Raw genomic sequence first — 12739 nt, 5'->3', positions numbered from 1 at the left:
GGACTTTGTTGGTGTTTGTAACTGTATTAGAAAGTCTGTGCTGGCCCCTGCAATTCGTGCCTTCCAGCCACGGGGTCAAATATCCTCATTGGAGCAGATCTAAGAGCCATAGTTGATATTTTGAGTAAGAGCTCGTCTCTCACTGCTCTCTCTCTTCACAAAACACAGGCTGCAAAACGTGGGGAGCCCCACATCTGGCACAGTCTGACAGGCTGGACCAGGGGACTGAGCAGGTGCACTCCCGTAGAACCCCTGTTCTTTGTTGCAGCTGAGCTACTGAAGTTGGGTAAAGCTCACAGGGTGATGGCCCAAAGCTGCCATCCGGTGTGACAGTGTTGGCCTTCAGCTCTCCCAGATTTGCAGAGTCTGGCTGAAAACCTGCCCCAGGCACTGGGGTGGAGCAAGCTCAGGTTTGGAGGGTAGATTTCCCCCATCCCTGTGGTTCTCCCTCTTGCCTCTGAGGTTTGTCTTCAGATCTCCTTCATGTCTGCAGGGGGTTCTGGTGGCTCAGAGAGCTCAGAGAGGAGTGCCAGTGGTGGGAACATAAGGTCCACCCATGTCCCCAGCAATGGCCACTTGCCCCTGTGCTCTTTCCAGGTGGTAATAACCAGGAGTGGCTGGAGCCAGCCAGCATCATCTGTGGCTTCTCCCTGGGGCAAACATAAGATGGATGTCCCCTGGGGCAGAAGGGATGGGCTGGCTGTGTTCTGGGTGGGGGCCTCACCCTCCATGGTGACAGCCCCACGTTTGGTGCTCACCAGAAGGGGCAGGGGAATATTGTGTCACCTGAAAAATCTGTTTCTGGGTGAATCGTTCTCTTCACAACAGCTCTTAGTTTCTGTTTTCATTCCCTCAACTTGGAAAGCAACTCTGCTCCAAAGGTCTGTTGTCCTTTGCTGCTGACCTTTAGACTGCGGTGGCCTTTGCTAGTGAACAACAACGTGCTCTCCAGTCCTCCTAGAGTGGGAAAGCCTGTGCAGGGAGTGTGCAATTACAGACACTCGTTAACCAGAGGAAGAGGAGTGCATGGGAGAAAGGACTTCTGGTGAAAAGATGAATGGAAAAGGGGCTTTGATTTGGGAAGTGTGGGGTTTTATGGGCCTAACCCATCAGCTGTGGACCAGCTCCATGATTCCCTGAAGCCACAGTGTAGGATTCATCACAGGCACCTTTTCACTCTGCTTTGATTAAGGTGCTCTCACCCCTAAAAGGGGGTAGAGGCATTAAGAGAATTGGAGTTGTTAAGCACGGAGAAAAGAAGGCTCCAGGGAGACATTAAAGCAGCCTTCCAGCACTTGTAGGGCACAGGAAAACTGGAGAGGGACTTTTTATGAAAGCATGGAGTGGTAGGATGAGGTGGAACGGTTCCAAACTGCAAGAGGGTAGATTTAGATTAGACATTAGGAACAAATTCTTTACTGTGAGGATGGTGAGGCACTGGCCCAGGTTGGCCTGAGAAGTTGTAAATGTCCCACCTCTGGAAGTGTTCAAGGCCAACTTAGACAGAGCTTGGAGCAGCTTGGTCTAGTGTGAGGTGTCCCTGACCATGGCAAGGGGATTTGGGACAAGATAATCTTTACAAACCAAACTATTCTGTGAACCTGTGATTAATACTCTGGGTTTTGAGCCTTTGCATGCAACTAGGCTGGGGAAAATCTAAAAAATCGCTAAATTCCCATATTCTGCACCTCGGCTCTTTCAAACAGCACTGAGCATAGGTATATACGTTGTAAACAAACAAACAAGCGAGCAAAGCACACGAAGCAGAAGAGCGAGGCGCTGAGCAGTGTGTGCAGGCGCTGCTACTAGAGAGGCGGGGTAGGAGCCGAGCGATTTGTAGGGGTTTTACGGCGGAGCAGGCAGCGCTGCGGAGGCCGGGAGCCCTGCCTGCTGCCCTCCCCTGCCCGCTGCCCGTCCCTGCCCGCTGCCCGCAGCCACAATGTCAAGAGGAGACACGTGTATGTAAGCGCCCGGCACGGCCGGAGCCGGGCCCAGGAGGGCCGGGCAGGGGGATCCGCGGATGCGGTGCCTCCCCGTGCCGGGCTGGGGACCCCCCCCCGGCTGCCGCTGACTTTGTGTGCTCCCCACACGCGCTCCCCGAATGCCACCGCTGCAGGGTGACACCGCGGGGCAGGCTGGCATGGGGATGGGTGCATGGTGGCGTGAAGAGGTCCCCGGGGTTGGCGTGCGGGGTGAGACGGTGCTGGGCGGGTGGGCGCAGCCGCCACGCAGCCACCCACGCGTGGGGAAGGCTGAGGCGGTGCTTGGGGCCGGTGGCATCGCTCCGGGATGGCTTCGGGGCCGGGCCCTGGCAAGCTGAGCCGTTTTGGTGCTGGAGCAGGGGCAAGACTGCCGGGGATTGAGATCTGTTTTGAGGGGAGTTCTGTTTTGCAGATTGCAGGGCGGACGTGAGCAGGGTCTGAGTGCCCGTGGCTCGGGCAGGGGATGGCGAGAAGAAAGTCGTGTCTCTTTTTTAAGGTGCTGAGATTGCTCCCTGCTTTCAGCAGCACAATGAGGGTCTCTTTCACTTACAGCCCGGGACATGTTTGCCTGAGAGATTGTTAAAAGCAGATTTTATCAGTGGGAGACAAAGTCTCATGGCACGTTCCCCGACATCCCTCGCTCAGCTCTCCCTGGGGCTTAAACCTCTGACTCAGGGCTTTGAGTTCTGGCAGAGGATGCTCAGAGCGGAGCAGAGCAGATGATGCTCGGAGCAGAGGATGCTCCGTACCTCGGAGCCGCTGTTCCCAGCACCACAGCTCCGCTCCGACGGGCAGAGGGAGCTCGGTTTTGCTCGCCTCTGCCAGAAAAGCTGCAGCCCAAAAATTCAGACCCGGGAAAAAGTCCTTGTGGGGCCACCCTGCCGCACCCAGGAGTAGGTGGGGTTCAGGCGGATGGCGCTTTGTCCCTTGGTGTCTCCCAGCTTGCCAGCAGTGCCAGGACCACTCGAACCTGGCAAAGCCACCATTTGCTGAGTTTGCTGCATGGCTTTAAGCCAAGGGCGTAGACATCACGGTAGAAGCTGCCAAGATGGGCAGAGGTGGGCAGGCTCTGCCTGAGCCACGGGTGTCAGGAGTGGAGAAGCCGTCCTTGAGGCTTGCAGGAGCTCTCCCCCTCTGACTCCTACACACCTGCCTCCATCTCCCTCCAGCCCCAAGACGATGAGGTCGTACCAGAAGCTGAGGACCCTGCAGCCAGCAGCATGCCAGCTGGAGGAGGAGGAAGGGGCTGCCTCCATACCCAGCACCCGTGGGAAGCTGGGCCCGTGGTGGGTGGGCAGTGGGCTGCTGTTGGCTGCTGTGCTGCTGAGTGCCATCACGGTCTGGGTGCTGCGGCAAGTATCAGGGGGCTGGCCGGGAACTGTGCTGCCCCCCAAATGTCTCCTGGTACCTGAAAGCCACCGGTTTGACTGCTACCCAGAGCGGCACGTGGTGGTGACCCAAGAGCTCTGTGAAAGCCGGGGGTGCTGCTTCATTGAGACACCCCCACCAGCAACAGGCAAGCGAGGGGTGCCCTGGTGCTTCTACCCCCCCGACTTCCCCAGCTACACCCTGGAGAGCCTCAACCAGACAGCGCTGGGCATGGTGGGGCTGCTGGTGAGGACGGAGAAGGCCTATTACCCCCGGGACATCATGATGCTGAGGCTGGATGTGGAGTTTGAGACAGACACACGGCTTCACATCAAGGTGAGCTCCCTGCTGGCTGCCCTTCAGAGCTTGTGACCTTGCTTCTGCACCCCTGCACCCTTCATCCTGTAGGTGACCATCCCCTGCTCAGACTGAGCCTGGAAGCTACTGGGCTTGAGGCATGGCTGTATGTGGCCTCTTCACCCCTGTTCCCTCCTGCATTGGTGGTCTTTAAAGCATGTGTTCTCCTTTTTGCAGATAACTGATGCAGCCAACCCACGGTACGAGGTTCCTCTTGAGGTTCCCCGGGTGACAAAGAGAGCAGAGAACCCAATCTACAGCCTGGACTTCTCCTTGGACCCCTTTGGGGTGGTGCTGCGGCGCAGGACAACGGGGAGAGTGCTGTAAGAACTCAGCTTCTCCACATCCCACAGTGGGCTGGGGAAAGCTCATCCTACCCTAGACTGGCTCCAGCATGCTTCCCTGGGGTTTTGGCTTGGGGAAAACTGCACTGTGGGATCTCTAGTCAATAATCCCTCTTTGACTTCATCTTTACAGCTGTGCTCATGAGGGGATGTGGCAGCACATGTCTACCTGGCTCCATGGCTGGCCATGTGCTTGCAGTGACAGTGGCAGGACTGGGTGGGATCAGCAGCTCTTGAAAAACCTCCTAGTGCCCTCATTCTGTGCCAGGTTCTATTCAGCAGCCAAATGTGGTACAGGTCCTTGGCACCAATAAGAGACCTGGTGACTCGGAGAAAGGGCCACTGAAGGGTTGTGGCTTTGCCAGTTTCACCTTGATTTTGGGTTTTCCTGGCTGTCCAAGCTCCAGGCTTTTTGTGGAAAAGTACTGTGGGTGGCTTTGCTGCACTGATCTCAATCACCTCCATGGCTTTACCCACACTAAGCTGTTGGTGAGCACCAGTGGCCGGCTGATGTATGGCCAAGGTGTTTTGAGATCCCATCCTTTCTTCCTCCTTCCATTTGCTGCTGCCTGTGTCTGTCCTTTATTTGGGAGCTGCTTATCAGCTAATGGCAGGCTGAGAAATTCCACTGCCACGGGGCCTTGGTGGTTAATAATAATCTTCTGGTACCAAAGGCAAGGCTGCATCATGCTGGGTCAAGCTGGTTCAGGCTTAGGCTGTCCATCCAGACCTGAATTTGCCACCTGTGCCAAGGTGTTGGGGCTGGATGTAGCATGGGACATCCACTGCTGTGCTGGCCTCTGGGATGCTTTGTGAGGGAAGGGGTCAGTTGTTGGTGGGCCAATGGATCCATATGGATCCCAGCATCCTTCCTTGACTCTCTCTTTCCTTTGGTGTCATCTTGGCAGGCTAAACACCACCGTGGCTCCCTTGATCTTTGCTGACCAGTTTCTCCAGCTATCCACATCACTCCCATCCCAGTTCCTCTATGGGCTGGGGGAGCACCGTGGCACCTTCCTGCACAGCCTGGACTGGATCACCCTCACGCTGTGGGCACGTGACGTCTCTCCCACGGTACCATCTCCCTCTGTCCCACAGGGATGCAGGGGAAAGGATGAGGGCACCAGTCTTCAGTGCATTGGATGAGCCCTAGGAAAACATGGCAGGGGGTGGGCAGCAGCACTGGGAGAGGCTGGGGGTGGTGAAGGCTGATGGGCAGATATGTGCTGGGCAGGATTTCAGGGCAATTGCAAAATGCTCTTGGCACTCCAAGGGCCCTGGGTGTTTTCCGCTCCACCCTGCCACTCGTGCAACAGGTTGCAGCAAGGCAGGAGGTTTCCCCCTCACCCAGCTCAGCTCAGTAGCAGCCCCTGAGCTGTGAGGAACAAGCAGCCTCCTGTGGTCTTCAGCACCAGCTCTGAAACCATCCTCATCCCTCCTCTTGTCCTCCACAGGGAGGGTGACAGATGCCTGGTTAGGTGGTGGCAGCAGATGCATCTCAGGGCCATTTATTCATCCCCAGTGACAAGGGGCTTTCCTGATTTGTTTGGGAGCTGCTTTCTCACCCAGCACCTCCTCTTTGCAGGAATCATTCAACCTCTATGGTGCTCACCCCTTCTACCTGCTGATGGAGGAGGGCGGAGATGCTCATGGGGTTTTCCTCCTCAACAGCAACGCGATGGGTAGGTGTCCCAAGGGACCCTGGCTGGCTCATCCCTGAGGGATGACCCAGTAAGTGGGGACAGATGGAAGTTGCCAGAGCAGCTGGTTCAGAAACTTGGGGCGAGAGGAAACCGTAAAAGGGAAAGATGTGGTTTGATGGCTCCGTTATTGGGCATTGCCATCTGTTTCCTGGCTACAGCGAGGCTATTTAGCAACTGCTTAGCAGTTTAACCACACACCCAGCTGCCGAGCTGCTGTTGGAAAAGCATGTCCTTTGTGTACGGGTCTGTGCCTGTTCCCCCTCCACCGGGAACGGCCTTGCCCCCAGGCCTGGAGGCACCATGTGGCTGGGGATGCTGGGTCTGCCGCCCGCGCTCTTCCCAGCTGTGCTGCGCCAGCTGTGGCCATGGGATCCACCCGTGCCTGCCAGCTGATAACGCAGCAGCTCCTGTGGGCTCCTGCTGCATCAGGGGTGGCACCGGCGACCACCTGTCCCTCCCAGCAGCCGCCCCCAGCAGCCAGCTGGGGTGACGCTGCACATGCCGGGGCTCCAGTTGCGCTCGGCTCGTTACCGCGGTGTCCCCGAGGGGGAGCTCACCGGGGAGCACAGGGGAGGTGCAGCTGCCCAAGCTGAGGTTCGAGGGCTTGTTTGTGTGAAAAGCCTTTTCCAGGAAAGCCCTTGGTGTCCCACACACGCTTGTGCAAGTAGCTCTCGATTTTCTTAGGAGGGGGTTTCTGGGGAGGAGGCCAAGTAAAGCCCTGTGTGTGCTTGGTCTTGAAGTGGAAGCCGGGAGAACAGCTCAGCTTTGGGCTTAAAGAGCAAATTTCTAAGACAGTGAGGTTTCTCCCCATGTAAATCAGCGACCTACCCGGGCTGTGATGATTTAAGCCTCCAGACATCCATTTAGCATCCCCTGAGAGCAGGGCAGGGATTTCCTTGTTCTCCTTCCAGAGGCTGAGAGTTGCCCGTGGTGCTGCCTGGTTCTCACTGTGGAGGTTGGGGTCTGGGAGTTGCTCCCCAGTTCTCACTGTATTTTTCTCTTCCCCCTGTGAAGAGGTGGCCCTGCAGCCTGCTCCAGGGCTGACCTGGAGGACCATTGGGGGGGTGCTGGATTTTTACATCTTCTTGGGGCCTGATCCCAACATGGTCATCCAGCAGTACCAGCAGGTGATAGGTGAGTGCCTTCACCCTGAAGTGACCATCTGTGGACACATTCCCACACCCCCATCCCTATATAACCTCAGCTCCACCACTGTCCCCTGTCCTCTCTGTTGAGGAGCGGTCATCCTCACCCATCCTATCCCCATCCCTCTCAGCACATCAGGGATCAGTGGCCATCCCCTTTTCCCTTTCTCTCCTTCCCCTCCCATCCTTTTGAGATGCTGCTGTTGTCTCAGGACACCCCATTTGTGCTCCCTCTCTCCCTGCAGGTTTCCCAGCCATGCCACCCCTCTGGGCGCTCGGCTTCCACCTCTGCCGCTGGGGCTACGGATCCAGCAATGAGACCTGGCAGACTGTGAAAGCCATGAGGAACTACCAGATCCCCCAGGTAACCCCCCAGACCTGTGGGTGGAGGGTCTGGATTCTGTCACCCATCCCTGAGCCTCTGTCCCACAGGATGCACAGTGGAATGACATCGATTACATGGATGGGTACCGGGACTTCACCTTAGATCCCCAGAATTTTCCTTCCCTCCCCTCTCTGGTGGAAGATCTCCACAAACATGGGCAGCGCTATGTTATGATCCTGGTAATTCCCCTCCTCTCCTCCTGTGCTGCCTTTGCTGCAGAGCTGGGGTGCAAGGCAGAGGCACAAGGGATACTCGTGATCCCAGCTGATCAACCCCAGCCCCGGGGATTTTTATCTGAGGTTGGTCCCCAGTGCTGGGCAGGCAGCTGCAAACTGCCACTGGAAATCCCCCTAACACAGGGACCACTGAGACACTGGCCAGGTTCTTGTGCTGTGCTCCCATCTCCTGCGGGAGTACAAGGATCCCCTGTGGGAAAAAGGATGGAGGAACTGTGGGTCAGGCTGTTTAACCCGTGGGTGCTTGGTTTGGGTGTCCCCACATCCCCACGAGTGCTGGGATCTCATGATCTGGCTGTGATCTCCCTTCCTCCCTCTCTAAGGAAAGGGAGTGCAGGTTCTGCCTGGGGCAGGAAGTGGGACTGGGGGGTGTTTGGGACAGGGGGTAGTTGGGTTCTGTCCCTATTGAACTCCTCATTGTAGCCAAGCCCAGTTGTAACCAGATGTTTCTTGCATAAGCAAAAAATGTCTTGTATTTGTCCCCCCCCTCCTCAAAATACCCTAAAGGGTCCTGGGGACTTGCAGAAGTGACATTTTAGAAAACATGCCTGGAAGTGTTGAAGCAAGTTTCTGTTCCCCTTGAGGGAAACAGCCACCGTGTGTGGGCTCTGGCTGACCCTGTTTGGGTTGTCATCTCTGAATCACACTGACCTGGCAGGGGGAAGGGGCCATGTCTGCCAGAAAAGGCACTAACCCTCTGCTCCATCCCCAGGATCCCGGCATCAGCAGCACCCGCCCTCATGGCTCCTACTGGCCTTTTGATGAAGGGTTGAGACGGGGCTTGTTCCTCAACACCACCCAAGGGCAGCCGCTCATTGGGCAGGTGAGGAGCTCCAGGGGGAAATCCCAGCCTTCTGAGCTTGTGCAGTGGCAGGGCTGGGATTTCATCCCTCGTGCTGGAGGGAGAGCCAAATGGAGGGACCTCTCTGGGATGATTGCCAGAGCCTGGCTCAGCCCTCAGCCTTGCATGTCACCTCCCAGCATCTCCATCAGCCCTGAAGGAGGCCAGGGAAGTCATATGAGCTTATCAGTGTTGGTGGTACTGCCCAAGACTAGTCATCTGATTTCTCTCCCTTCCCGTTTCTGGGGTGAGGGGAGTTGGCCACAATGGACACATGCCTCCAGATCTGCTCCGCAGCATTTGCCTCCCAGATTGTCCACCCTTTTCCCAGCCATCTGCTCTCACTGGCTCTCCCTTGCTGTCTACAAGGAGAGGGCTTTTCATGCAGCTGGCAAAAAATGAATTGGCCAAAATTCCTGGAGTGAGGCAAACTGTGGAGAAATCACACCCCCTGCCCTGTTGTAATGGGGTCCCCAGCACCCCAAGGCTCCTGAGTACCATGGAGGCAAGAGTGTTGCTACGTGCAGCATCCAGGACTTGAAGCAATCAGCATGGGTTTATCTTCTGGTTTATGGCCCATTTCACCTCTGGGTCCTTCAGCACGCTCACAGCCCTGTGACACCCTATCCCCCATGGTGGCTCCCCACAAGCTGCCTGTCTGCTGAATGGGGTGTCCCCCCAGGTCTGGCCTGGCTCCACTGCCTTTGCAGACTTCTCCAACCCCGACACACACCAGTGGTGGCTGGAGAACCTGCAGCGCTTCCATGCCCATGTGCCCTTTGATGGCCTCTGGATCGTAAGTCCCTCCTTACCCCCTGGGTCACCCCCTGCCAGCAGCTCAGCTCACACCTAGTGTGTGTCCTGGCAGGACCATCTATCCCTCAAATGTGGCTTCTCCAGGTTTACCTGCTAATCCCCAAATCCTCCCCCTTGAAAATGCTCCATGATTTTCTTTGTGTAGGATATGAATGAGCCATCCAACTTCATGGATGGGTCTAAGGATGGGTGCCCCCCGGGAGAGCTGGACAGCCCGCCCTACACCCCTGGTAAGGAAGTGGGCTGGTAGGTACCACACGCTTTGAGATCACTGGCAGCCAGGTGCTATGGGAGAAACCCCATTTTAAGAGACATCACATCTCCGTTTTACACCTGGAATGTCTCCACCCCTACTTGTATGTGCTGGTATCTGTGCCTTGCATGCTTGTTGGGGCCACGTCAGGATGCAAGATGGGACCATCCATGTGAGCTTTCAGCACTGGGTTGGCAGCAATGACCAGCTCCAGCATGCGGGAGGGCTGGCCCAGAGCCAGCAAGCATGGTGGGATGGGGTGTGAGGAAGGGGGCTGCATCCCTGAGGAGCCCCCCCTCCATCCATGTGCCAATGGGAGCTCTCCCTCCTGGCAGCCGTGCTGGGCGATTCTCTCTCTGCAAGGACAGTGTGTGCCTCAGCAAAGCAGAAGGTCTCGGTGCACTACAACCTCCACAATCTCTACGGGCTGATGGAAGCCAAAGCCACAGCGAGGTATCCGAGCATCCCAATTCCCACCAGCCTGGGGATGGGACAAAATCCTGCGTCTCAGGGCTGCTTAGGAAAAGGATGAGGTTTTGAGTGGCTGACCCAAAGGGGAGATGCTCTGGCAGCTCACAGCCTCCAGGGTGGGAATAACCCAGTAGAGGAGTGGAGATAACGCTACTCCTGGAGGGATGAGTGGGTGGTCCTGGTGCTCAGGACCATGTACCACTTGGGCCAAGCTTCTGGCACTGAAGAGCTGTGGTGGAGCTGGACCTCTCCCTGTACCATTGTGGGATAAGACAAATTCCTTGGGGGCTGCTCTCACCTGCTTGCCCTGGATCTCCATGTTGTTTTCCAGTGCCTTGATCCAGATCCGGGGGAAACGTCCCTTCGTCATCTCCCGCTCCACCTTCCCCAGCCAGGGCAGGTACTCGGGGCACTGGCTGGGTGACAACCAGAGCCAGTGGAAGGACATGTATTACTCCATCCCAGGTGGGTGGCACAGGCAGCACACAGACCCACCCTACCAACACCCCCATCTCCATCGAGCTTTCTGCTTGTTTGGAGACATCTCCAAAACTCCCTGCGCCCTGCTGACCGTCCTTGCTCTCAGGGATACTGAGCTTCAGCCTGTTCAGCATCCCGCTGGTGGGGGCAGACATCTGCGGCTTCTCCGGCAGCACCTCGGAGGAGCTGTGCACCCGCTGGATGCAGCTGGGAGCCTTCTACCCCTTCGCTCGCAACCACAACACCCAGAACGAGAAGGTGAAGGGCAGCGGGCCCGGTGGGAGGCAGCCCAGGCCTGGGATGTGGGATGTGGGATGTGGGGTAGGATGTGGGATGCAAGGGGTAGCAGGGAGGCCGGTGGGAATGGGGTGGCTGCTGACTCCCTGCTTCCCCCCCAAGGCCCAGGACCCGACAGTGTTCAGCCCTGCAGCAAGGACGGCCATGAAGGACGTGCTGCTCACGCGCTACTCCCTCCTGCCCTTCCTCTACACCCTGTTCCACCGGGCCCACCTGCATGGGGACACCGTCGCCCGGCCCTTGTTCTTTGAGTAAGAGCATTCCCACCAGGAGCTGGGGAGATGCTTTGGCTGGATCATGGAGAAGCAGCTGATCTGAGCAGGGTCTCCATCCTGCTGCAGGTTCCCCCGGGATGTGGCTACCTTGGGGGTAGACAGGCAGTTCTTGTGGGGCCGCAGCCTGCTGGTGACACCAGTGCTGGAGCCTGGGGTGGACTCAGTGACAGGCTATGTCCCCCGAGGCGTGTGGTTTGACTTCTACACGGTGAGGAGCACTTGGCTGGGGGGCGCTTGGTCCCTGCTTGACCATCGTGGGGCTGCGGGTGTGAAGCCATGGCCGAACCCCACAATCCCTGATGGAGGAAGGGCTGGGGATGGCTGCTCCCCAGACCCATGCCCAAGCTCCTGCCATGCCCCTGACCCCCTCATGCGTGTGTCTCTCACCGCCTGCCCAGGGCTCCTCGGTGAACAGCAGCGGGGAGATGCTGAAGATGTCAGCCCCCCTGGAGCACATCAACCTGCATGTCCGCGAGGGTTCCATCCTGCCCACCCAGGTGAGCAGCCACTCATCAGCTCCCCTGTCTGCAGTGTGTGTGTGTCCCCACCAGCACCTCAGCTCCCAGACCTCCATCCTGGGTGCTCGCTGCTCTATAGCACCCATGTCTTTGAACCCCAGAAACCGGGGATCACCAGTGAAGTGACCCGAGGAAACCCCCTGCACCTCATTGTGGCCTTGTCCTCGAGTGGCACTGCATGGGGGGACCTCTTCTGGGATGATGGCGAGAGCCTGGACACCTTTGAGCAGGGCAGCTACTCCTACCTGGTGTTCAATGTCACACAGGTGGGACACAGTGGGGAGGGCAGAGGTAGGGGGTCCTGTGGCACCAGGCCACCTCGAGCTCATGCCACCCCCTCATGCAGAACATCTTCACCTCCACTGTCCTCCATGCCGACCCTGAGGCCACAGAGGTCACCATTGGCACCCTGAGCATCTTTGGTGTGAGGGAGCGGCCCAGCAAGGTCCTCCTGAATGGCCAGGAGAAGCCCTTCTCATACTTGGACAATCAGGTATGGCCCCATTGTGGGGTGCCCTGTCCTAGGGATCCCCATCTGGGGGTCTCCTTCCTTTGTCCCCCAGCCCTGGTTGCAGGGTTGGTGAGTAAAGAGGTGGGCGAGGACTAAAGGGTGGCTCTCCCACTAGAGCAGAGCTCAGCTGAGCTGGGTAGGGGAGAGGATGCTCCATATCCCCCTGCTGAGCCTGTACCCTAAAACACCTTCTCTCCTCCCACAGGTTCTCACCGTGAGCGACCTTGGCCTCAGCCTCAGCCAGGGCTTCTCCCTGCGGTGGCTGTGACTGGGGGGCCGTGGGTCACCCCCACCTCACCAAAGCCACCCATCCAAGAGGTGCTCCACACTCCCTCCCTCCAGGCCAGGATGCTGCCATGGAGAAGGTGGTGGGGACTGTCCCCTGCTGACACGTGGCCCCCTCCAACATGGCTGGGGATGGGGACACAGGATGAGTGGTGAGGTCTGAGGTGTGGGTGCCCACGGTCCCCACTGTAATAAAGGCACGTGGACAACTTGGAGAGCTTGTCTTGGGAGCGTGACATGGGGATGGAGGTGGTGGCATGAGGGGTGCGGGGGGCTGGGAGCCACAAGGCCCCCTCAGAGTCCCTGATCCGAGTCCTTCCAGTTCCATTGCCCCAATCTCAGCTGCTCAATTTCAACCCCAATCCAACTCCCCCCTCCACCCCAATTCCAGCCCCCCAGTTTCAGTCTGTAATCTCAGCCCCTTCCCCCCAATTCAGCCCCCAGCCTCAGCAACATAATCCCCCCCCCCGTT

The 12739-nt window shown here is 57.7% G+C and overlaps 2 protein-coding genes across 2 annotated transcripts in view; both read left to right on the top strand.

Annotated features, from left to right (window-relative positions):
• The first annotated feature begins 3153 nt into the window (after positions 1 to 3153).
• LOC104393751 (lysosomal alpha-glucosidase-like) lies at positions 3154 to 12250 on the top strand. Its single transcript, XM_010003271.1, has 19 exons — positions 3154 to 3686; positions 3885 to 4030; positions 4960 to 5125; positions 5637 to 5733; positions 6769 to 6888; positions 7145 to 7263; positions 7332 to 7463; positions 8233 to 8343; positions 9044 to 9157; positions 9323 to 9407; positions 9766 to 9883; positions 10233 to 10366; positions 10488 to 10639; positions 10781 to 10929; positions 11020 to 11161; positions 11352 to 11450; positions 11573 to 11737; positions 11818 to 11964; positions 12188 to 12250. Exons 1-19 carry the CDS (start codon positions 3162 to 3164, stop codon positions 12248 to 12250), a joined length of 2784 nt encoding a protein of 927 aa, XP_010001573.1. The 5' UTR covers positions 3154 to 3161.
• A 149-nt stretch (positions 12251 to 12399) lies between these two features.
• Positions 12400 to 12739, top strand: part of INTS1 (integrator complex subunit 1) — a 28066-nt gene continuing 27726 nt past the window's right edge. The window contains exon 1 of the mRNA XM_010003342.1: positions 12400 to 12419. Within this exon, the coding sequence (XP_010001644.1) occupies positions 12400 to 12419 (20 nt within the window). The remainder of the gene's footprint in view (positions 12420 to 12739) is intronic.

Source organism: Chaetura pelagica, unplaced genomic scaffold (genome assembly GCF_000747805.2).
Source record: "Chaetura pelagica isolate M959 unplaced genomic scaffold, ChaPel_1.0 scaffold138, whole genome shotgun sequence".
Classification (NCBI taxonomy): domain Eukaryota; kingdom Metazoa; phylum Chordata; class Aves; order Apodiformes; family Apodidae; genus Chaetura; species Chaetura pelagica.
The sequence above is the reverse complement of the archived record's forward strand: the minus strand, read 5'-3'. Positions and strand labels throughout refer to the sequence as shown.